Raw genomic sequence first — 24,706 nt, 5'->3', positions numbered from 1 at the left:
TTGTAAGTCTGGCTCAGAGGACACCAGAGTCCCCTCTCGGAGGAAAGAGGAAGCCAGGCGCTGTGCAGGGTGAGAAGGGCCGGGGAGGCTTGTCTGCAGGAGGGTTAAGGAGGGGGCATCCGCCCTGGGTTCCAGGGTGCATGCCAACCCCAGCAGCAGGGCTCCCCACCGCCACCACCACCAAGTCAGGAGTGAGGTAGGCATGCGGGCATCCCCGAGAGGCACCTGTTCGGGGGATACAGCCAGGTGCAGAAGTGCGAGCGGGGTAGGAGCAATGGGGGGTGCTGGTCAAAGGACACTGACTTCCGGTTTTAAGCTAAGCTCCAGGGACCTGATGTGCAGCGGGGGACTGGAGCGGCTGACACTGTTATACTCCTGGGAGTCGCCAAGAGAACACAGCTTCAATGTTTTCACCACACACACACACACACACACACACACACACACACAAAAAGGCAAATCTGTGATATGATGGAGATGTGAGCTCACCCTATAGTGCTCACCATTTTGCACTTACAATCAGTAAGTGTTCTAAATAAAAATACTGTAAACTTAAAATTACACAGTGCTGTGGGTCAGTTATAGAAAAGTAAAGCTGGGGGGAAAAAATAAAGTAACTTAGGGGAGTGTTAAAAAATAAATCTATAGCCCTAGCTGGCTTGGCTCAGTGGATAGAGTGTCAGCCTGCCGACTGAAGGGTTCCGGGTTTGATTCCAGTCAAGGACATATGCCCTGGTTTCAGGCTCCATCCCCAAGAAGGGGGTGTGCAGGAGGCAGCCAATCAGTGATTCTCTCTCATCATTGATGTTTCTCTCTCTCTCCCTCTCTATTCCTCTCTAAAATCAACAAAAAATATATTTAAATATCCTCCTGTATATTAAAAGGCTAATATGCAAATCAACTGAACAGCATAATGACCAGTTGCTATGACACACACTGACCACCAGGGGCAGATGCTCAATGCAGGAGTTGCCCCTGGTGGTCAGCGTGCTCCTATGGGGGAGTGCTGCTCAGCCAGAAGCCAGCTCATGGCTGGTGAGCACAGCGGAGGTGGCGGGATGTCTAACTGATGATGGCTTAGGCCACTCCCCACGGGCTTAAGCCATCAGTCAAACATCCCCTGAAGGCTCTCAAACTGCAAGAGGGCTCAGGCTGGGCTGAGGGACCCCCTCCCCCTGAGTGCACGAATTTTGTGCACCAGGCCTCTAATATATATACATGGCAAAACCATGAAGAAAACGAGATGATGAATGTGAACTCAGAATTAGTTCCCTCAGCGAGATGCTTCCGGCTACAGAAGTATTCATGGTGTTTGCTACTTAAGTTACAAGGTGGGCTCATGAGTGGCTTAGTGAGTATGCATTTATTAGGAATCTTTTGTGTGTATCCGATACATTGCAAGAAAGAACTCTCTAATGAGTTGACAGACTATTCCGACAGAATCATGGACAATGACGCTGGACTGATTGGTCAGAAGGTCCTTCCCTTCCAGCGGGGCTGTGCTCTTGGGCGGGGCATCAATGGGGCAAGTGTCACTGGTTCTCAGAGCAGGGCTGACTCCACCTCCCGCCAGAGCTCCGCTGAGGCCTGTTCACCCACAGGACAGCACTGAGCATGCTCAGGAGCAGGGGCACCTTCAGGAAGACCAGGAGCAGGAAGTGGACACTGCTGAGCAGGGACCTGTGGGGGACACGGTGACGGTGGTGCACAGTGAGCCACATCTTCATCACCCTGACCCTCTCACATCCCCCCCATCTAGAGGAGAATCCACCAGGTGTCAAAGTCCTGGGATTCCAGCCCCTTACCGAGGGTGTTGGCTGGCATCAGGCATCTCCTGGCTGGTCACACGGGGCCTGGTGGTCGTTGGCAGGGAGGAGGGAGGGCCCAGGGTGCTTGGAGGACCCAGGGTGCTTGTAGGTCTGAAAATGCTTGGAGGGCCCAGGGTGCTTGTGACGATCTTCAGGAATGGGGCTGAGGGAGAAACACATGTCAGGCCCTGGGTCTCTCAGTCTGCCAGCTGTGTGGCTCTGACACAAGGTCAAGGTCACTCAGGCCTTCCCATCCATGGCCACAGGCAGGCCAGACCTGGGCCCCCTCCCGGGTCCCCTCTCCAGGAACTTCGTGGCCAGTGGGCACGCAGGGATGCAGAGTAGTCCTGCTCGGCAGCGGATCTGAGAGTGTGTGGGAAGAGCACCTGGCTCCGGCCTCGCCCCCGCCACAGCTGCACCTTCTCCCCCTCATCCCGCCAGCAGGGGTGGGTGACACTTATTCTGGAGCCTTGGCTACAGTGATGGGTGGCCAGGGCCCTCAGGCAGGCTGATGGCTCGAGTGAGCACCAGGAAACAGATATGCCTCAGAGTCTGACCTGGATGGCGAGACCCCACAGTCCCTTAGACACGCCATGGTCTGAACGCTCCTGTCTCCGAAATTCTTTTGTTGAAAGCCCCATGTCCAGTGAGGGTGGTGTTAGGCGGTCAGGCATTTGGAGGTTATTGGGTTGAGGGTGGAGCCCTCATTTTTGGGATTAGTGCCCTGATGAGGGAGACTTCTCCACCTCCCAAGTGTTTCCCAAACTTCTCTCATGATGAGAATCAACTGGTGGAGTTGTTAAATACAATTCCTGAATCCCAACTAAGAAGTGCTAAACTAGAATTTTTGGGAACATATAGGTAAAATTGCATACTTAACTAGTGCTCTAAGCTTAGTATTTTTTTTTTTTTTGTAAGTATACAAAGGCAAGGAGGGGGGCCTTAGCACCTGAGAGCCACGTGACCATCCTTCCTCTCCTTTCCTGAGGGAGGTATTTTCAGGGGTATCTCTGGGTTCCCTCCTGTGGCCACAGGCATCAGAGAAAATCAGGAGGACAGGGTCAGCCTGAAGGGAAGGGTGGCCCCCCAAAACATCACAGGGGTCCCCACAGGGACCTGGGACTCCTCTGGGCCAGGCTCATGCTGCTGCAGACCCCCAGGACCACGGCTGTGAGGCCGGTGACTGAGGAGCCACTCAGGCCTGAGACTGGGTCAGAGACTGGCCCCCTGAGGGGTCTGGAAAAGACTATGTGTGTGCACAGGCGTGTGTGCCCAGATAACACAACACCCACACATGCTGTGATCACTGACCCCCCACTTCACCCAGCACTTCAATTCCATGTCTGCCCTGACCAGCTGGTGACTGGGTACAGATGAGGCAGCCTGGAGCTGGGGCAAGGGGAGGGGGTGTGCGGCTCACCTGGAGCTGGGGACACAGATACCTCAACCTCGAAGGTGAGGTCTAAAGCCAATGATATATCGATCCCACAGCAGTATGTGCCTCCATCGCCCTCCGTGAGGCTCTCCAAGGTCACTGTGAAGGTGAGGTTTGCTGGATGGTCCCTGATGGACACGCGGCCGCGCCTCACTTCTCTCTCTGACTCCGTGGACTCCACAATCCTCATGTTCAGCAATGGCAAACAGGGCTCTTGGCACCAGTATTTGTTATGGTCTTTGTACTTCTCCTCGTACCGACACTGCACGCTCAGCGATCCCCCCACGGTGCCCGTCACACTCCTGGTGCAGCTCAGAGACAAACAGCCTGGAAGACACAGCCCAGTCCCGGTTCTTACCAGATGGGCCAGGGGCAGGGCTCCCTGGGGTGCAGGTCCCTCAAGAGCCCTCAGGGTCTGGAGGCCATGCCTTCCCTCAGACCAGGCGAGGGGACCAGGGGCCATAGCTCCCTCCTCCCAGTCCTGACAAAGGAAGAGGGTGTCCATGGAGACAAGGGGGCCACAAAGGAAAAACGAAGTGTGTGCATGTGTTTGAAATGTGTGTGTGCATGTGTGTGTGCATGTGAATGTATGTGCGTGTTTGAACATAGGTATGTGTGTGTATGCACACATGGATATGTGTGTGTGTATAAGTGTGTGTGATGCACCAAGAACACATCTCTAATTTTCTTAATCACTTAAGGATATTTTTCCATTGCTTTTTAGAGAGAGAGGAAGGGATGAAGAGGAAGAGAGAAACATTGATGTGAGAGAGAAACATTGATTGGTTGCCTCCTGAATGAGCCCAGGTACATGCCTTTAATCCAGAATCTAACATACACAGGCCAACGCTCTAACCACTGAGCCCCCAGCCAGGGCCCACATCCTGGTTATGACAATAAGGCGGTGAGCACAAGCCCTGCCTCCCAGCACAGCTCTGTCAGCGCAGTGTTTGAGACTCGCCTGCTTTGTGCTCTGAATCCTTGTGGTTGCTGCTGAGGCAGGTGCTGGCCACTCCAGGAAGCTTCTCTGCCTCTCCTTCTCCCCATGTCCTCCCTCCCTCCTGCTGGGCTGCTCCTCACCCTCCACTCCCCCTCCCAGTCCTTCTCATTCCCACTTGGGGCCCAGCTCCCCGCCCAGCCCAGCCCGCTCACCTGGGACCTGGAGGAGGAACAGAGCTGGAAGCAGCCATATGGGCCCCATCCTCGGGGTCATTTCTCCGCACGGACCGGCCTGCAGCAGTGCCAGGCCCTGTGTGGGCACACAGTCAAGCCTCCTGGCTGAGGGTGCGATTGGCCTGTGACCACTTCCGCTTTTCTGGGCCTCTCTGCTTCCGTGCCCAGCCCAGTTTTGAGTGCGATGCTGGATGGTCAGGGTGAGGGAAGCTTAGGGTCAGAAGCCGCACAGGCTGCTGCAGACCCGGCTCTCGGCTCCTGGGCTTCTTTTTTTTTTTTTTTTTTTTTTTTAAGGCTTTTAATAAGTTTTTATTTTTCATATTATTACAAATGTTCCTTCCCCCCCCCCCCACCATTGCTCTCCTCCACCAGGTTCCCACCCCACCCTCTGCCCTTTCCCCTCTCCCCATTGTCCTCATCCATAGGTGCACAGTTTATGTTCAGTCTCTTCCCACGCCCCCCTCTCCCCTTTTCCCCAAGAATCGTCAGTTCACTCCCCTTCCATACCTCTGATTCTATTATATTCAACAGTTAATATTGTTCATCAGATTTTTTTAATTTCCTTGGTTTTTAGATTCACTTGTTGATAATTACGTATTTGTTGTTCATAATTTTTATCTTTGTTTACTTTCTCTTCTGAAAGAACCCCCTTCAGCAATTCATATAATTCTGGTTTGGTGGTGATGAACTCCTTTAGCTTTTTTTTATTAGTGAAGCTCTTTATCTGGCCTTCGATTCTGAGTGATAGCTTTGCTGGGTAGCTTATTTTTGGCTGTAGGTTCTTGCTATTCATCACCTTGAATATTTCTTGCCATTCCCTTCTGGCCTGCATGGTTTCTGTTGAGAAGTCAGCTGACAATCTTATAGGTGCTCCTTTATAAGTTACTACCTTCTTTGCTCTTGCTTCTTTTAGTATTCTCTCTTTATCTTTTGCTCTTGGAATTTTAATAATGATGTGTCTCGGTGTGGTCCTCTTTGGATTCCTTTTGTTTGGAGTTCTGTGCGCTTCCTGGACTTGTAAGTCAAATTCTTTCACCAGGTAGGGGAAGTTTTCTGTCACTATTTCTTTCAGTATGTTTTCGATATCTTGCTCTCTCTCATCTTCTGGAACCCCCATAATTCTGATGTTGGTTCGCTTGAAGTTGTCCCAGAGGTTTCTTACATTATCTTCAATTTTCTGGATTCTCTTGCCTTCTAGCTTCTGTGGAGGAGTGTCTTCTGGCTCTTTATGTTCCAAATCTTTGACTTGATTCTTGCGATCTTCCCTTCTGTTTTTAGGACTCTGTAGAATATTTTTTATTTCAGACAATGTATTCTTTATTTCTTGTTGATCCCTTATCATTTCTTGTTGACTCCTTATTAATTCTAGTTGATCTCTTTTCATATCCTCATAGGCCTTATCTATCTTTTCTAGGAAATTCTTGAAAAACCTTATAAGCGTAGATTTGAACTCTATATCCAGACGCTTTTTGTCCTCCATTTCTTTCGTTTGTGATCTATTTTGTTGTCGCATTTCGCAGTTACAGATGGGACGGGGTTTCAGGGTGGAGCCTGCAGCTTTGGCTTCCGTCAGCCCCGCCCTAGGCGGGTCCTTCAGTGCTCGCTGCCAGCGCCTCTGAGAGAAAGGTGCCCTCGATTTTCGCCTGCTGCCAAACAGTCTATGCTCTCCCACAATGAGCCCGGTATTGGGGTTCAGTTCAGTTGGAAGTGGAGTTGGAGGTGGCGTTCAGAGCAGTCTGGAGCCCCAGTCTCCTTCCCGTCAGGGCAATCCCGCGGCACAGCCGGCCGTCCCTTCTCTGGGGGCAGTGTGCGCGCCTCCGGGACCTCCTTTCTCCGCTACCCCGGGGTTCCGACTTACAGCCCAGCTCCCTATGGCTGAGCCTGAGTCCCCGGGGTCTGGCCCAGAACTGGGGTTCAGAGCAGTCGGGGGCCCAGCACAGTCGGAGTTTTATCTCCTTCCCGCTAGGGAACGCCCGCCAGGCACTCGGCCTCCCTCCTCTCCGGCTCCGTCCTCTCCACGCGCGCCTCGTGTCTTCGTACCTTAGGCTTTTACAGCTCCTCCGTGCTTCCTTCTGGTTTTCTCCTTGCTTCTTGTTGTAGGATTTCCAGTCAGTCGACTTTCCTGTAGTTCTGGGTAATGTCCATTTTATATTTTAGTTGTATTTTATTAAAATTGTTGTGTGCGGCTGCGGCTAGTTGCCTACCCGAGCAGCCATCTTGGATTCTCCCTCGGCTCCTGGGCTTCTGCTCTCAACCCCAAGGACAGGACAGGCCCGTGGCCTCAGTGAGGAGGCTGCCCCTTCTCAGAGCACACGGCTGCTCCTGTGACGGTCACACATGTCTCCACACAGCAGAGCCACACTGGGTTATTTCCTCCTCGATGGGTTTCCCCACGCCCTGCCCTATGTCACTTCCATGTAGTCAAGAAGGAGAGTTCAGATCTTTTCATCCTCTCGGGTCTCGGTGGGGACAACAGAGGTGTGATGACTCCAACAGGTCACTGCAGGCCCCACAGGAGCTCTGACCCTGTGGCCCCAACTCTTCTACGTCAGACACCTTCAAAGGTTCCATCTTGGTTGTGGGGTCCCATGCAAGGCTGAGTCCTCTCTCCTGTGGGTTTCCCTGTTCACCAACCCTCTAAGGACTTCCCTTTTGACGCTTTCTTCTTCTGAAAGTCACCTCCTCGGTGAGACTCCGCACAGAGGTCTGACAGCGGACAAGCGGAGCTCAGAGCTCAGAGGATGGAAAGTGGGGGCCCTTCAGCTGGGATGGAGCCTTTCCTCTCCTTCCAATGGCACAGAGAGGGCGGTCTTCCCAATGGCATGGCCGCTGGGGTCCCTTTGGGGTGCACAGGGATGCCCAGGGGCCTCTTCAGGGGCAGAGTTGAAGGTGGACCTTCCCAGAAGGTGGGGAGGCAGGTCTCCTACCTCAGACAGGCTTGGTGGTCTGAGGACAAGATGGCTCCAAGGCCAATTTGCCCTGGAAAGGGTAGGGGGGCAGGTCAAGAGGTGGCGCCTATTTTAAGGTATCTCTGGTGACACATGTATAAATACATAGCATAAACACATCTACCAACACAGCATGTGGTTGCACAGATCATTCAATGTAGAGATCATGTAACAGAGTAATTTTGAGGCTGCTCATGGGATGCCAGGCCAGGGCCCAACTGTACATTCCCCCTGGACTCTGTAAGATGGGCCCCGCCACCCCTCCCCACTTCCCACCCACCTCTCTTCGCCCTGTACCTCTGTCTCCCTGTTTCTCCTCCCACTGCTGCCCTTCCTTCGACGCTTCCTGGCGCTGGTCATGGTTAGTCCTTTAGACACAGTTCCCTTGTTCCTGGGGAATAGGAAGTGCTGACACTGTCACCACCTGAAGTTCCAAGCTAGCGAATGTGTTTCCTGAGGGCCTGGGTCTCCCTGCCTCTCCCAGGGAGTCAGAAATCAGAAGAGCCAAGTGGTGCTGCTTCTCAAGAAATCTGAAGCTTGGACCGGAATGGGGTGTGACTTTGTCTCTGGCGCCTGGCTCCATGCCCTCCCCTAGGTCCAGTCTACTCCAGTCTGAGCTGCCCACTGGGCACCAGACCCCTGGTGGTACCTTGAGCCCTGGCCCCTGGCCCCCCGACCTGATGGCCCCAATGGAGACAGTGGGTCCCTGCTATGATAGCTCAGGCTGCTCGATGGGGCAGGAGTGGACCAGCCTGGGGGAAAGGCCAGCAGGATTCAATGGTCTGGATATGGTGGAGAAGAATTATTTCTTTTTTTTTTCTTTTTTTCTTTCTTTTTATTGATTTTGTACAGAGAGGAAGGAAGAGAGAGAGAGAGAGAGCTAGAAACATCGATGAGAGAGAGTCATCAATCAGCTGCCTCTTGCACACCCCCTACTGGGGATATGCCCGCAATCAAGGTACATGCCCTTGACCGGAATCGAACCTGGGACCTCTCAGTCCCCAAGCCGACACTCTATCCATTGAGCCAAACCGGTTTTGGCAGGAGAATTAATTCTAAGTCCATGGACAGGTCCATCATGAAGCTCTACAAATTGCCTCTGGCGCCATCTCCTGGTGGCTTTAAGAACTGTCAAAGCTTGCTATTCCTTCTTACTCATGAAGTTGGGTACTGTATTTTCTGGCGTATAAGACTACCCCCTAATTTTACAGTTAAAACATAGGTTTAGGCCTATACTTGCTTTTTATGCATGCAAATTATACATGTTCTGTACCCGAAGCTACACTGTGTTCTAGTAAAAAGCCTGCTCAGATTGGCCAGAGTCAGAGAGGCGGTCTATTAAAAAAAGAACTGGTGTTGCCTCGGAAGTGGGGGGTAGTCTTACATAGCGAATATAGGCCTAAACCTATGTTTTAACTGTAAAATTAGGGGGTCGTCTTATACGCTGAAAAATACGGTAATAGAAATGATTGGCACAAACTAATCCAGAGAGTGGTTGACTCTGGCAGAGGAGAAGGAGGGGCTTGAGGGCAGGGAGAAGTGGGTGGGGGTTTTAAATGTCTCAGTGATGTTTGGTTTCTTAGGCAGAATGGCGGGCACACAGTTGTTTATTTTAATCCTTCAACTGTTCCTATACACACCTTTGTGTAGGTGGTATATTCATTGAAAAGTTCTTTTAAGTGTCTGGCGATAAGCTGGAAAGGGATGTAAGGTTCAGGGATGAGGTTCCATCTTCTCTAGTTGGAGTGGCTGTGTCTCTGGACAGGACATCGCTAGGGGGCAGTGGCAGGTTGTCTTAGGCAATCTGTGTTTCCTCACAAGTTTGCCCCTGAGGCCTGTTCACCCAGAGGACAGCACTGAGCATGCTCAGAAACAGGGGTACCTTCAGGAATATGAGGAGCAGGAAGTGGACACTGCTCAGCAGGGACCTGTGGGGGACATGGTGATGGAAATGCACAGTGAGCCACATCTTCACGATCCTGAACCCCTCACACACACACACACACACACACACACACCCATCTAGAGGAGAATCCACCAGGTGTCCAAGTCCTGGGATGCGGGCCCCTTACCGAGGGTGTTGGCTGGCATCAGTCGTCTCCTGGCTGGTCACACTGGGTCCGGTGGTCACTGGCAGGGAGGAGAGAGGGCCCAGGGTGCTTGTGATGGGGGCTGATTGAGAAGCACATGTCAGGCCCTGGGTCTCCCACTCTGTCACTTGTGTGGCTCTGACACAAGGTCAAGGTCACTCAGGTCTTCCCATCCATGGCCACAGCCAAGCCAGACCTGCCCTGGGCCCCTTCCCCGGGGCCCCTCTCCAAGAACTCCGTGGCCTGCTGGGCATGTTCAGATGCAGAGTCATCCTACTGAGCAGAGGATCTGACAGTTTGTGAGAAGAGTACCTGGCTCAGGCCATACCAGGGCCACCAGCAAGGTGGCAGGGTGACACTTATTCTGTAGCCTTGGCTAGAGTGATGGGCGGCCAAAGCCCTCAGGTGTGGCTAATGGCTGGCGTGAGACCCAGGACACATATGTGCCTCTGAGTCTGTAGTGGATTTCAGGACCTTGCAGTCCCTCAGACAATCCATGGTCTGAACCCTCCTGTCTCTGAAATTCCTTTGTTGAAAGCCCCGTCCCCAGAGGGGTGGTGTTAGGCGGTCAGGCATTTGGAGGTGATTGTTTGAGGGTAGAGCCCTCATCCATGGGATTAGTGCCCTGATGAGCGAGGCCCCTCCACCCCGGAGGATACAACAAAAGTTTCCACCTGGAGGAGGGCCTCTCCCACATGCTGGCCTCCTGCTCCCGGGCTTCCAGCTGTTTCTAAGCTACCAGTCCCCCACACTGTCAGCCAGGCCTTGGCCCACTGGGCAGTCCTCTCTGGGGGAAGAAAGGCAGAAAGAAAGACCTAGAGCAGGAGTGGGGGACCTCTTTCCTGCCAAGGGCCATTTGGATATTTACAATATCATTCAAGGGCCATACAAAATCATCCACTTAAACATTAGCCTGCTGTGATTGGCCAAGCATTTTATCTCTCACCCCCAATGCCTTGGCAGGGCCAGACCCAATGATTTCCTGGGCCTTTTATGGCCCTCGGGCCGTATATTCCCTACCTGATCTAGAGAGACTCACACCAGGTGGACCCCATAGAACGTGGCCTGTCCTGAAGGCCGGCACAAACCCCTCTCCTCCCCCCAGCCAGAGGTTCCGTGGAGTTCCAGTTCCTCACTCTCCAATGGGAAGACTCCAAGGCCAGTGAGGGAACCTCCTGTGAGAGTGAGAAACCCAGACCTACAAGGAGGAAGTAAGGAGCCAGAGCCAAGGCCGGCAGGAGCAGCAGGCAGAGCTGTGAGCTTAGGTGGGTGACCTCCACTCAGCGCTTAGGAGACAAGCACAGCGACCTGTGAGGGAGAATTGTTCTGAGAGCAGGCAAGGAGGGGGCCATAGCACCTGAGAGCCACATGACCACTCTTCCTCTCCTTTCCTGAGGGAGGTATTTTCAGGGGTGTCTCTGGGTTCCCTCCTGTGGCCACAGGGCATCAGAAAAAAACGGGGAGGGACAGGGTCAGCCTGAAGGGAAGGGTGGCCCCCCAAAACATCACTGGGGTCCCCACACAGGGACCTGGGACTCCTCTAGGCCAGGTTCATGCTGCTGCAGGCCCCCAGGAACACGGCTGTGAGGCTGGTGACTGAGGAGCCATACAGGCCTGAGACTGGGTCAGAGACTGGCCCCCTGAGGGGTCTGGAACAGACTATGTGTGTCCATGGGCTTGTGCGCATGCACAGGACCTGTGTGCTCAGATAAGACAACACCCACTCATGTTGTGATCACTGACCCCCCACTTCACCCAGCTTTTCAATTCCATTTCTGCCCTGACCAGTGGGTGACCAGGTACAGATGAGGCAGCCTGGAGCTGGGGCAAGGGGAGGGGGTGTGCGGCTCACCTGGAGCTGGGGACACAGACACCTCAACCTCGAAGGTGAGGTCTCTCAATGGTCTCTCGATCCCACAGCAGTATGTGCCTCCATCGCCCTCCGTGAGGCTCTCCAAGGTCACTGTGAAGGTGAGGTTTGCTGGATGGTCCCTGATGGACACGCGGCCACGCCTCACTTCTCTCTCTGACGCCGTGGTCTCCACAATCCTTGTCCTCAGGAATATCGAACAGGGCTCTTTGCACCAGAATTTGTTATGGTCTTTGTACTCCTCCTGGTACCGGCACTGCACGCTCAGCGATCCTCCCACGGTGCCCCTCACGTGCTCGGTGCAGCTCAGAGACAAACAGCCTGGAAGACACAGCCCAGTCCCAGTTCTTACCAGATGGGCCAGGGGCAGGGCTCCCTGGGGTGCAGGTCCCTCAAGAGCCCTCAGGGTCTGGAGGCCATGCCTTCCCTCAGACCAGGCGAGGGGACCAGGGGCCATAGCTCCCTCCTCCCAGTGGTGACTCAGGGAGAGGGTGTGCATGGAGCCAAGAAGGGCGACATGGGAAAAACGGAGTGTGTGCCTGTGTTTGAAATGGGTGTGTGCATGTGTGTGTGCATGTGAATGTATGTGTGTGTTTGAATATAGGTATGTGTGTGTAGGCACACATGGATATGTGTGTGTGTATAAGTGTGTGTGATGCACCAAGAACACATCTCTAATTTTCTTAATCACTTAAGGATATTTTTCCATTGCTTTTTAGAGAGAGAGGAAGGGAGGAAGAGGAAGAGAGAAACATTGATTGGTTGCCTCCTGCATGAGCCCAGGTACAAGCCTTTGACCCAGAATCTAACATACACAGGCCAATGCTCTAACCACTGAGCCCCCAGCCAAGGCCCACATCCTGGTTATGACAATGAGGCGGTGAGCACAGGCCCTGCCTCCCAGCGCAGCTCTGTCAGCGCAGTGGTTGAGACTCGCCTGCTTTGTGCACTGAATCCTTTTGGTTGCTGCTGAGGCAGGTGCTGGCAGCTCCAGGAAGCTTCTCTGCCTCTCCTTTCTCTCCCCCATGTCCTCCCTCCCTCCTGCTGGGCTGCTGCTCCCCCTCCACTCCCCTTCCCAGTCCTTCTCATTCCCACTTGGGGCCCAGCTCCCCGCCCAGCCCAGCCCGCTCACCTGGGACCTGGAGGAGGAAGAGAGCTGGAAGCAGCCATGTGGGCCCCCTCCTCGGGGTCATTTCTCCGCACGGACCGGCCTGCAGCAGCGCCAGGCCCTGTGTGGGAACACAGTCAAGCCTCCTGGCTGAGGGTGCGATTGGCCTGTGACCACTTCCGCTTTTCTGGGCCTCTGCTTCCGTGTCCAGCCCAGTTTTGAGTGCGATGCTGGATGGTCAGGGTGCGGGAAGCTTAGGGTCAGAAGCCGCACAGGCTGCTGCAGACCCGGCTCTCGGCTCCTGGGCTTCTGCTCTCAACCCCAAGGACAGGACAGGCCCGTGGCCTCAGTGAGGAGGCTGCCCCTTCTCAGAGTACACGGCTGCTCCTGTGACGGTCACACATGTCTCCACACAGCAGAGCCACACTGGGTTATTTCCTCCTCAATGGGTTTCCCCACGCCCTGCCCTATGTCACTTCCTTGTAGTCAAGAAGGAGAGTTCAGATCTTTTCATCCTCTTGGGCTTCTGTGGGGACCACAGAGGTGTGATGACCCCAACAGGTCGCTGCAGGCCCCACGGGGAGCTCTGACCCTGTGGCCCCAACTCTTCTACGTCAGACGCCTTCAAAGCTCCCATCTAGGTTGTGGGGTCCCATGCAAGGCTGATTTTTCGCTCCTGTGGGTTTCCCTGTTCACCAATCCTCTAAGGACTTCCCTTTTGACGCTTTCTTCTTCTGAAAGTCACCTCCTCGGTGAGACTCCGCACAGAGGTCTGACAGCGGACAAGGGGAGCTGAGAGCTCAAAGGATGGAAAGTGGGGGGCCCTCCAGCTGGGATGGAGCCTTTCCTCTCCTTCCAGTGGCACAGAGAGGGCCGTCTTCCCAATGGCATGGCTGCTGGGGTCCCTTTGGGGTGCACAGTGATGGCCTGGGGCCTCTTCAAGGGGCAGAGATGGGGCTGGGCCTTCCCAGGAGGTGGGGAGGCAGGTCTGTCCTACCTCAGACAGGCTTGGTGGTCTGAGGACATGATGGCTCCAGGGCCAATTTGCCTGGAAATGGTAGGGGGGAGGGGGCAGGTTAAGAGATGGGGCCTATTTTAAGGTGTCTCCTGGACTACCCTGGTTTCTCAACCTTGTCATGCACTATCCAGGTCTATCTGTTTCCCCCAAACTCTCTCTTCCCAGGTCTGTTCCTCTTTGATACCAGCTTACCACGACCAAAGGCAATAAGAACCCAAGAGTGGCTGCACCCCAACTCCTGTAACACGGGCTTCTTCTGCCCTCACCCCCAGACATGCTCACTCCAGGCTCTCCAATCTGTCCCTTCCCCTCCCTTTTTTTTTGACATTATGTGTCCTCTGTCCTCTCTCCACTCTGGTGACATCCCTCTTTTCCTAGTCCCCCTGTTGGCCTTTCTCTTTCTTCTCTACTCATCAGCAAGAGTCACAGAAATCAATAGCAGTCGGTGTCACTCCTCTCCACACACTCCTCCAATAAGACACACTCTCCTTGCTTGACCAACTAGACTCAAGTGGACCTGACAAGGGTCTCACTCCCCCTGCCCCATAGTCACCCTATGTTTTAGTCACAGTGTCCATCCCTCTCCAGGCCTCAGGTTCAGGTGTCCAACATAGTGCCCATACACTGATACAGTCTATTCCCTCCTGACCCCTTACACATAGTTCACTTTTATTTTTGAAGCTCTCGGCATCTTAGGGAAAAAATATGATGTCAAAATAGGATTGCCAACATGGTGGCATATTTTAAATATGTCAAGTTCACAAATCAACTTTTGATATACCAATGACCACAAAGAATAATCCATCAGACAATGAGAAAAGGACAATTGCATTAAAATGTTAACTTTCTGGTGGCTCAGTAGGAATAAAACACATGTATAAATACACAGCATAAACACATCTACCAACACAGATAATTTCTGTAGAGATCATGTTACAGACTAACTTCCAGGCTGTTCATGGTATGCCAGGCCAGGGCCCAACTGTAGATTCCCCCTGGACTCTGTAAGATGGGCCCCGCCACCCCTCCCCACTTCCCACCCACCTCTCTTCGCCCTGTACCTCTGTCTCCCTGTTTCTCCTCCCACTGCTGCCCTTCCTTCGACGCTTCCTGGCGCTGGTCATGGTTAGTCCTTTAGACACAGCTCCCTTGTTCCTGGGGAACAGGAAGTGCTGACACTGTCACCACCTGAAGTTCCAAGCTAGCGAATGTGTTTCCTGAGGGCCTGGGTCTCCCTGCCTCTCCCAGGGAGTCAGAAATCAGAAGAGCCAAGTGGTGCTGCTTCTCAAGAAATCTGAAGCTTGGACCGGAATGGGGTGTGACTTTGTCTCTGGCGCCTGGCTCCATGCCCTCCCCTAGGTCCAGTCTACTCCAGTCTGAGCTGCCCACTGGGCACCAGACCCCTGGTGGTATCTTGAGCCCTGGCCCCTGGCCCCCTGACCTGATGGCCCCAATGGAGACAGTGGGTCCCTGCTATGATAGCTCAGGCTGCTCGATGGGGCAGGAGTGGACCAGCCTGGGGGAAAGGCCAGCAGGATTCAATGGTCTGGATTTGGTGGAGGAGAATTATTTCTAAGTCCACGCAGAGGTCCATCATGAAGCTCTGCAAATTGCCTCTGGCGCCATCTCCTGGTGGCTTTAAGAACCGCCACAAGCATGCTCTTCCTTCTTACCCATGAGGTTGGGTAATAGAAATGATTGGCACAAACTAATCCAGAGAGTGGTTGACTCTGGCAGCAGGAGAAGGAGGGGCTTGAGGGCAGGGAGAAGTGGGTGGGGGCTTTAAATGTTTCAGTGATATTTGATTTCTTAGGCTGAATGGTGGGCACACAGTTGTTTATTTTAATCCTTCAACTGTTCCTATACACACGTTTGTGTAGGTGATATATTCATTGAAAAGTTTAAGTGTCTGGCGATAAGCTGGAAAGGGATGTAAGGTTCAGGGATGAGGTTCTGTCTTCTCTAGTCCGAGTGGCTGTGTCTCTGGACAGGACATCGCCGGGCGGGGCAGTGGCAGGTTTTCTTAGTCATACTGTGTTTCCTCAGAAGTTGCTCGCTGAGGCCTGTTCACCCAGAGGACAGCACTGAGCATGCTCAGAAACAGGGGTATTTTCAGGAATATGAGGAGCAGGAAATGGATACTGCTGAACAGAGACCTGTGGGAGGGACAGTGGACAGCAGTCAAATGGAGGGCCAGGCTCCGCCTCTTCCCCACCTTCCTTTGCACTCAATTCCTGTGGCCTCAAAACTCAATATCAGTGTCAAACCTGGGTGGTGCCAGGGTCAGACAGCTCATTCTAAAGACCACAAACACTTGTCCCTCATTTAGTTCAAGAATGAAGTGAGGAACTTGGAGGTCAGTACACAGCAGGTGCCTGAGGACATGGTATGAGAAGCGGAGGGAAGACAGAGGCTGGATCCTGGGCAGACCCTGGTGCCCAGAAAGCCCTCAGCCATCAACACTCACAGGGCCCCAGCTCTTACTGGGACCAACTTTAAGGATGAATGTCCCCTTATAACCACCCCACACGTAAATGCAACTCCTGGCTCACCCTTGAATCCAATCATGGGAGCAGATAGTTGCTTAAATCACTAATGACTCGCCCCCAAGGAGTGACTTTGCCCATCCCCTCACCTCCTGGTCCCAGTCCACTGCCCGTTCCAGCTCCTCACAAATGTAGCAGCCCCTGTTGGTACCCTCTGTTTGCCCACTTGAGCTTCTGGTAACTGTGGACAGTTTTGGTCCCGTCAATGTCTTCTCACCTCAAGCCCCTGCCCCTTCTTGCCTGAGGATTCTCTCACCGTAGGAGTGGGCATGGCTTGCTGGGCAGAGCGGGCCAGAAATGCCCCCAGGATTCAGGCCCCAGGAGTGACCTGCCTGGACCAGTCCTACTCCAGAGGCTTTCTTGGTTGACTCTCGCACTTCCTTCAGGTCTCTGCTCAGATGTCACTAGTTGAGAGGCCTTCACTCATCACTCTGTATAAAGCTAGCAAACCGGCCATCTGCCCCCGCCAGGAGGGACAGCTGTATGTGGATCCCCACCCCGGCTTCCTCACTGCTCCGTGGGCCGGCTCTGAGGAATGTCCTGCTCAGCCTCTCTGAGGGGCCCAGGGGAGGGAGCCCTCTCAGCAACGGGCACCTCATCTGTCTTTCCCTCCTTCCCGCTCCCTCACTAGACCTCCTAGGATCACCTCTCTGTACTCACTAAATTCTTGTCTCGGGATCTGATTGTGAGGAAACCCAATATAAGTCTCTCTGCTACTTGTTTTCATTGAGATCTCATCATGCCCGATCAACTTCCCCGCAGACATCACATAACCTGTCCTTCAATACCTGCCTGCTTAATTTTTCTCCAGAGCAACGATCATTAATGGCATTTACTCTATGTGTGTGCATCTATCCTACACTTATCTATCTATCTATCTATCTATCTATCTATCTATATATATATATATATATATATATATATATATATATATCTTCCTGCCTGCCTACCTATCTCATCCATTTGGTCATTGTTTAAATCTGCCCATTTGAAAGAAACTTCCCTGAGAGCACAGCCTTACCCCCAGCATTTGCATCAGTTCCCGGCACATAAGACGTAAATGAAATATTTGCTGAGTGAGTGGCCTATTGAGGAGACCTGTATCTGGGAAGCCCTACCCTCGGGAAGATGGTAGCAGGCACGGGGACACAGGCGCCTTATCCTGGGTCTCGGCTGGGAGGTCCAGGCATCCTTGCAGAGCTCTTGCTGCTGGAGGCTGTGGGGGAGGTGGAGGGTGAGGAACGGGGCCCAGGGCCCCGCCCAGGACTCGCCCCACGTAGGCACCTCTCACCTGCACGGTCCTAACTTCACAAAGCAGAGGGAACTCAGGGAAGGGGCTGAACAGATGATCTCAGACCATCCTCTCACCATGGTCAGCCCCAGGCCTGAGCAGCAGAGGAGTGTCCCTCTCCAAGCCCATCCCAATGTGCTCTTAGCCAGGTGAACACCATAATCAGGACGAGGGATGCGTTGCCTTCTGCCATTAAGCAGTTAGGCATTCCACATCTTCCTGAAAACGGGAGTGCTTGAAGGTCAGGTCAAGAGTTAGACCTCAGGTTCTACTCATCCCCAGCCAATGCACCCACTTATCAACCCCCCACCCCCTGGCAGAAGACTATAGAGGTTGATTCAGGGAAGTTTGAAAATGGGGATGCCTCACACAGCTGATGGAAAATGCTACCAGCACCAAAGACATGGAATCTGTACTCTGGAAAGTGGGGGCCCCCAGCCCCCTCAGCCCACCCAGCTAGAGAGGCCAGGGCTAGAGTTGGGGCTGGCCTTGGATTTCTGGCACAGGGCTCCCCCGTCAGAGGGATGAGGTTGGCGGTCTGGGCCATCCCTGACCTTAGACCATCTCCAGGTTCCTGTCTGGACCCTGGGCGAGGCCCTGGGCCCTAGGGTTATAGGGAGCTCTTAACCCTGAGAGCTCAAGCCAACAGACAGTGTGAGGGGGTCCCTTGGGAGTGACCTCCACCCTATACGCACACACTCCACCCTGGGAAGTCAGGAAGGCAGCATGAGGCCCTCAGTCCTGACGGATGCGAAAACACAGGGTCCTCCCACCTCAACCCACAGACATTGTCAGGACCTGGGGTGGGGGCAGGAAACTTGGATGTGACGCACCCACACTCACCCTCTCACACACCCAACACACACACTGGCACTCCGACTGACCCGCTTTTCACACATTTTCCTCACACACACCCTCACGCTTTCACACACTCACACACTCACACACTCACATGCAGTCCATGCACACAACGCACTTGGTCCTGAATCTCTGGTGCACAAACACCTGGCCCCGTTCCCTCTCCTGAGTCGGAATTTCCTGGGATGCTCTGCAGAGATTCCCTCAGACCCCTCACCCTGGTCCCAGAGGAAGGAGGGCCTTACCTGGGGAAACAAACACTTGAACCTGGAAAAAGGGTTCAGGCAAAAAGCCAGGAAGCCCCTCTTCCATCAGGAACGTGGAAATCCCACACCTGTATTTTCCTGCATCGTCTGCAGTGAGGTTCTTCAAGGTCACGGTGAAGGTGAGGTTGCCAGGATGGTCCAGGATGGACACACGGCCACTCCTCACCTCTCTCCTGGAGGCATTGGTTGTTACGGTCTCAGAGAACAGAGGCAAGCACGGCTGTCGGCACCAGTATTTGTCGAAGACCTCATACTCCTTCTTGTACCGACACTGCACGCTCAGCGATCCGCCCACGGTGCCCGTCACATTACGGGGGCAGCTCAGAGACCAAGAGCCTAGAAAACACAATCCATCTGTCTCCCCCTGGAAGAGCCTGGGCCAGAGGGGTCCTGGGTGTCGGGTCCTTTGGAAGTCACCCGGAGGCCTGAAGGCGGGGGCAGGCACCAGCAAGGCATAGGCAGACACAGGCGGACATTGAAGGAGACTCCTGCTGTGGGATTCTGAGACCCAAGAGGCCATGACCAGCCTTGTGAGTTCAACCAACTCACAACATGGGGGGGGGGGGGAAAGAGGAAGACTTTGGTGGTCCTAGACAGGTTCTGGGTCCCATCCAATACTTAGAATTGAATAAAGCTACTAAGCGTGATCTGAATAAAGGGATGGATGGATGGATGGACGGATGAACTAGAAAACATAAAATAAGAATGGGAACCAGGAAATTTTAGATAAAGCCCAGTTTTGGGGACTAAGAGGAAGCCTTCAGCTTCTGGCTGTGTCTCCAGTGCTCACTGTGGACCCCGAGTTGATAATCCCTGCTTGTGCAGGTAGGGCCTCCTGCTCAGAGGTCTGAATCGCACAGGAGCTGAGCGCTGGCCAGGGTATAGGGAGGCCATGTAAGAAGGGGCTCTTCTTGGCCATGATTCAAGGCCATTTAGACTTGGATTTCTCTCCTGGGACAGACGCCTGCAGCCACACTTGCCATCACCGAGTGTCTGTAGGGACTCCTTGCTCCCACATCGATGGCCCACCAGTGGTTCCTTCCCTCCCCTCCTCCTCGGCAGCCCCTGCCAGCCTTGCCATGCCCTGGGCCTTAGCTTCAGGTCCTTGGCCACCTCTAAGACTGTGGCATTGCTCCTTCTTCTCCAGTCTCTCTGAAAGCTCCAGTTCCCAGTGAGGAGACCCCAGGCCCCTTCAATCCCTGCTTCCTGCCTGGAGAGTCACACGAACTCTGGACACACCTAAGGGTTCGTCTCACCGCAAGGAACCGCTGCTGTCCGCTCTGCCCATGCCAGGTAACTCACACTCAGCCCAATAGTCCCAGCTCTCCGCCCCCCTCCCTCTCCTCTCTGGCAGCTTCCTGACCTTAGCAATGATAGTTCTTTTTTTTTTTTTTTTTAAATATATTTTATTGATTTTTTACAGAGAGGAAGGGAGAGGGATAGATAGTTAGAAACATCGATGAGAGAGAATCATCGACCAGCTGCCTCCTGCATACCCCCTACTGGGGATGTGCCCACAACAACCAAGGTACATGCCCTTGAACGGAATCGAACCTGGGATCTTTCAGTCCGCACGCAGGCTGACGCTCTATCCACTGAGCCAAACCGGTTTCGGCAGCAATGATAGTTCTAATGATTAAGATGCCTAGACTTCCTTGGGGCTCCGACTGTGCTCACAGCGCGGAGAGCATTTCCCACCTAATCCTCTTCCTGTCCCAGGGAGGAAGTAGGGTGCACTGGGGTCTTTATAATCATAGCCCGTCCCTTTTGGCTGGTGTTTTTGTTGCATTCCCTTCCCATCACCACCCTCGGCTCACCCTGACCTGCCAGAGCAGGTTTCCCCGAGTCTGGCCCAGCCCTGCTCACCTGGGACACAGAGAAGCAGCAGGGCCCATGGCAGGCTCATGGCTCCGTCCCTCGGGCTGGCCTCTCTGGCTCCACCTGGTGGGGGGGCTGAAGGCTCCTCACCCAGGGTCTGCTCCCCCGTCCCCTCCTCTGCTCCTCTCCACCCGTCTCTGCTTGTTTCTGTTCTCAGAGCAGATCAGACAATGCAGCTGCGGAGGGAGCGCGGCATCACATGGAGAAACTTAGGGCTGAATCTGAACTTGCAGTTCCCCTTTCTCTCCCCAAACGTGAGAGCACCCCTCCCACCACTCAGCCCCAGCCCGCAGGCCCACCCCAGCAGCCTGGGTCCATTTCCATCCCGTTTCCCAAGCAAGCCCTGCCCAGAGGGCTGGCTCATTTCCTGTGGCCGAGACAAGCAGTCTCCTGCGGTCCAGGCAAGGCCAGCTTCGTACAGGGCCCCATGCAAATGGGCATGCCCTAGGCCACATGTGTCAAACACAAGGCCCGCGGGCCAAATCCAGCCCGCCAGGCCTTGCAATGTGGCCCGCACCGCGCTGTCATCACTGCACTCCGCTGTCAGTTTATGACATTGTCAGTTTATGACTGTTCAGTAAACCATTCGGCCTGCGATTTAGGCTGGATTTTAGATTTTGGCCCCTTCTCTGATTGAGTTCGACACCCCTACCCTAGGCCCTTGTTCTGGAATATTACGAATTTCGAATGGCGGCTATGAGAGTTACACCAAGCGCGAGGCCCCTCTACGTGCAGGGCCCGGAGTGCATGGCGCTGTGCCCTGAGAAAGCAGGCCCTGCCTCTGGGGGGTCAGACGGTGAGGAGGGGTCCATGTGGGGGTCTTGTCTGCCCTCCTCAGACCCCAGAAGCCTTGAGGGGATTCGTCTTGGTCACGTGCTCCTGACCCGTCTCCATGGCTCTGGCTTCCAGGAGAACTTGGGAAACCAGCCTCAGGCCTCCCCATGAGCCTGTGTGGTGGAATGGGAGGCGAAGCGTCTCCTGGGTACAGAGGTTTCTGTAAGTGGGAGGGCAGCCCCGGGATACCTGGCCAGGAAGACACCCAATTCTGCGAGGCAGCCACGGGGACGTGTAAGGCAGACACAGTGGGCAATGCTCTACCGAGAGCTTAGGTTCCTGTCGGAGAACGCTCTGCCGATCGGGGATTCCGTTGCCAAACAACTTCTCTCGATGGGGCATCTCAGTAAAAATAAAAGTCCTTGCTCCTTCTTCCTCTTCTTGTTCTTCTTGTTCTTCTTCCTCTTCTTCTTCTTCTTCTTCTTCTTCTTCTTCTTCTTCTTCTTCTTCTTCTTCTTCTTCTTCTTCTTCTTCTTCTTCTTCTTCTTCTTCTTCTTCTTCTTTTTTTTTTTTTTTTTTGCTGAGGAAGCTTCATGTTCTCTGTGGTTTTGTGTGTGCTCTCGTGTGTACACTTGCACCTGCCCCTCCCGTGTAGAGTGGCTTTCCGCACCACGGGTTGAGCAATCTCACTTTGCTGCAGAGCCAGGGAGAAGGAGGTGGGCTAGAAGCAGAGGCTGCTTCAGGCCACTGGCTTCAGTTTACTTAGTGGACTTTCCCCTCCGTCCTCCCACCCCCGCCAAATGTAAACCTTAGGGCTTCAGAACATGAAAAGGTGCAAAAGTTCACATCCATATTCTGTCTTGTTGTGTTTTCCTTGACTGGGAGAGAGAGAAGCACCGATCGGCTGCCTCTGTATGTGCCCCAACCGGGGAACAAACCCGCATCCCGGGCGTGTACCTTGATCGGGAATCAAACCAGCAACCTTTTGGTGCACAGGATGACACCCAACCAACTGCAAGGGCCCAGGCCATATTCTGTCACTTTTTGTGACATCTTATGTAAACTTACTTTCTTTTCTGTGTGACCTTCAAAGGAAAGGATGCCCCCAAAAGTGATTTGTGAGATGCTGCTGAAAGTTTTCAGCTGTGACCCTCCGTGAGTCACGTGATTGCTCTCAATTCAGGATTCAGACTTGCTCCCTCCTTCCCAGCTCACCCGGTCTGGGTACAGTTTGGCGGTAGGTTATCCTGTGTGTCTGTGTGTCATTTGAAGAAATTCTGTGTGTGTGTGTTTGTGTGTGTGTGTGTGTGTGTGTGTGGTCTTCCCCCTTCTCAGGGTGTTGTCTGTGGCTTGCCGATTTTAATTTACTGTATTTTCAAAATCACCCCATATCAATGCCTATTGACTTTTAAATATATGTATATATTTTTATTAATTTCAGAGAGGAAGGGAAAGGGAGAGAGAGAGATAGAAACATCAATGATGAGAATCATTGATCGGCTACCTCCTGCACATCCCCTACTGGGGATCAAGCCCACAATTCAGGCATGTGCCCTTGACTGGAATTGAACCCAGGACCCTTCCGTCTGCAGGCCCACGCTCTATCCACTGAGCCAAACTGGCTATGGATACCTGTAGACCTTTGCTTTCAATGGCTGCATACTTTACATGCTGTCTGTATATCGCAATTTGTTTCATTCTTTCCCTCTTGATGGGCACTTGAGTTGTTTTCAGCTCTTTGTGACTATATGCAGTTCCTCAATGAATGTCTTTGCACTTGTGGCTTGATACGCATTTGTGAATATGCCTGTGGGATAAATTCCTGTATGTGAAACGGTCTGGGCTTTGTCTGTGCATCGAACCAGCAACCTTTTGGTGCACAGGCAAAGTCCAGCCCACGGAGCCACACCTGCCAGGGCCCAACAGTGGCATTTTAATGCACATGCTATAAACATGTTTGGAGAGGCAGACACAGCAGGAGACAGAGGAAGGACATTCCACAAATGCTCCCTAAGGAGGAGAAAAATAAGCCACAAGTAGAAATGATCGAATGGAATTTAAAATGACTCTGAAATAAAGAAACCCTTCCATCTGCAACTGAAAACCCACACAGTGTCCCAGTGGAGGGGGTGGGGTTCCTAATGACCCACACCTAGAACCTTCTGAAGCTACAGACCTTCCAGGACAAAGATAGAATCGCTTGGGCCGATCAGGGAAGACCCCGGATCAGAGGGAGTAAGTTGCGAATATGAAGGGAAGAGGCTGGTTTCCGATGTCACCACAGTGCGGCCTCCCAGGGGCCGGGAAGGGAAATCTACACGTTCCCAAAAAGACAGGATCCTCTGGGGATTCTCTACCCAGGATCGTTGCTGTTGGCAACAAACACTCTCAGATGCACAAGAACTTATGAAATACAGCACCCGTGAGCCCTTGGGAAACAGAAAAACAACACCGTGATGAAATTGTGCCAACCGAGAAATAAAGCAGTTCCCTTGTTCCTGCTGTCCACCGTCATTTCACAATTAGGCAATCTTCCTTCCATTGGAGTTTCTTACTTTCAGACACGACACCGATGAACATGGGAGCTACTGGTTCTCAGGGCGGGGCTGACTCTGCCTCTCCCCCGAGCTTCGCTGAGTCCACTTCACCCACAGGACGGCACCGAGCACGCTCAGGAGCAGGGGCACCTTCAGGAAGACCAGGAGCAGCACGTGGGTGCTGCTGAGCTGGAACCTGCGGGAGGGACAAAGTGACAGAAGCGAGCGACCGCCCAGAACCCCTCTTCCCAGCATACCCTGTGCCCAGAGTGTGGGATCCCAGGCTGACAGTGGCACCCACCGGTCCCCCCACTCTCTCTTCTGATTCCTTACTCTTCTCACCTTGGCTTGCTCTTCTGGGAGGAAATGCCTGGGGTTCTTATAAGAAGAGACTGGGACACAGACACACACAAGGGGAAACCATGGGAAGACACAGGGAGAAGACAGCCGTCTACAAGCCAAGGACCAAGGCCTCGAGAGGAACCAACCCTGCCGACACCTTTACTGAGACTTCTGGACTCCAGAACGTGAGAAAGTTGTTTAAGCTGACGCTGCTTTGTGATGGCACCCGAGCTGATATATATAAGGATTATCTCTTACTCATCACAATTCACAGAAAGTCGTAAAATAAATCCATCAGTTAATTACTTAGCTCTATTTGCTACATTAACCATCTCTTGATTGGAGGGCAGACAGACAGCTTGATTACTCTGTTCACCCTCCTGTCCCCCTGTGTTCCCTAAATTGGTGCTGGATATGAGGGGGCCATCATAGTTCTTTGTTGATTAATGAGTGAGTTATCTATAATGTGTGCAAAAGTCCTCATCGGCTCTTACATCTGGCTTTGATTCTTGCATTTAAAAACTGCTTCATAGTCTTATTAAAAGCAGTTCGGCCCTGGTCGGTGTGGCTCAGTTGGTTGAGTGTCGTTCCAAACACCAAAAGGTTGCTGATTTGATTCCCAGCCAGAGCACATGTCCAACTTGAGGGCTCCATCCCCAGAAGGGGGCATGGAGGAGGCATCCCATCAGTGGCTCTCTCTCATCATTGATGCTTCTATCTCTCTCTCCTTCTCCCTTCCTCTCTCTCTCTCTAAAATCATTAAG

At 53.2% G+C, this 24,706-nt stretch overlaps 3 protein-coding genes across 9 annotated transcripts in view; all 3 read right to left on the bottom strand.

Annotated features, from left to right (window-relative positions):
* Positions 1-1,350: 1,350 nt before the first annotated feature.
* LOC311611656 (CMRF35-like molecule 6) lies at positions 1,351-13,195 on the bottom strand. Of its 4 annotated transcripts, none has more exons than XM_084864018.1 (4): positions 12,457-13,190; positions 3,229-3,570; positions 1,806-1,971; positions 1,351-1,680 (listed from the first exon to the last, which is right to left on the bottom strand). In XM_084864018.1, exons 1-4 carry the CDS (start codon positions 12,515-12,517, stop codon positions 1,533-1,535), a joined length of 717 nt encoding a protein of 238 aa, XP_084720144.1. In that variant the 5' UTR covers positions 12,518-13,190; the 3' UTR covers positions 1,351-1,532. The 4 variants fall into 4 exon arrangements, with proteins under 4 accessions (XP_084720144.1, XP_084720143.1, XP_084720145.1 ...); XM_084864017.1 differs by lacking the exon at positions 12,457-13,190 and adding an exon at positions 4,396-4,536; XM_084864019.1 differs by lacking the exons at positions 1,351-1,680; positions 1,806-1,971; positions 3,229-3,570 and adding exons at positions 8,217-9,292; positions 9,437-9,536; positions 11,307-11,645 and having other exon boundaries at positions 12,457-13,195.
* Positions 13,196-14,510: 1,315 nt separating this feature from the next.
* On the bottom strand, positions 14,511-23,725 carry LOC311611659 (protein CD300H-like). 3 transcript variants are annotated; one of them, XM_084864026.1, is made up of 5 exons: positions 23,619-23,725; positions 20,278-20,436; positions 18,391-18,747; positions 17,115-17,212; positions 14,511-15,606 (listed from the first exon to the last, which is right to left on the bottom strand). In XM_084864026.1, exons 1-4 carry the CDS (start codon positions 23,641-23,643, stop codon positions 17,154-17,156), a joined length of 600 nt encoding a protein of 199 aa, XP_084720152.1. In that variant the 5' UTR covers positions 23,644-23,725; the 3' UTR covers positions 14,511-15,606; positions 17,115-17,153. The 3 variants fall into 3 exon arrangements, with proteins under 3 accessions (XP_084720152.1, XP_084720153.1, XP_084720154.1); XM_084864027.1 differs by lacking the exon at positions 17,115-17,212; XM_084864028.1 differs by lacking the exon at positions 20,278-20,436 and having other exon boundaries at positions 23,619-23,710.
* Positions 23,107-24,706, bottom strand: part of LOC311611644 (polymeric immunoglobulin receptor-like) — a 38,963-nt gene continuing 37,363 nt past the window's right edge. For both annotated transcript variants that reach the window (XM_084863980.1, XM_084863981.1), the window contains one exon: positions 23,107-23,796. In XM_084863980.1, the coding sequence (XP_084720106.1) occupies positions 23,649-23,796 (148 nt within the window). In that variant the 3' untranslated portion in view covers positions 23,107-23,648. The remainder of the gene's footprint in view (positions 23,797-24,706) is intronic.

This window comes from Pipistrellus hanaki (assembly GCF_964339955.1).
Source record: "Pipistrellus hanaki genome assembly, chromosome: 16".
Taxonomy (NCBI): Eukaryota; Metazoa; Chordata; class Mammalia; order Chiroptera; family Vespertilionidae; genus Pipistrellus; species Pipistrellus hanaki.
The sequence above is the reverse complement of the archived record's forward strand: the minus strand, read 5'-3'. Positions and strand labels throughout refer to the sequence as shown.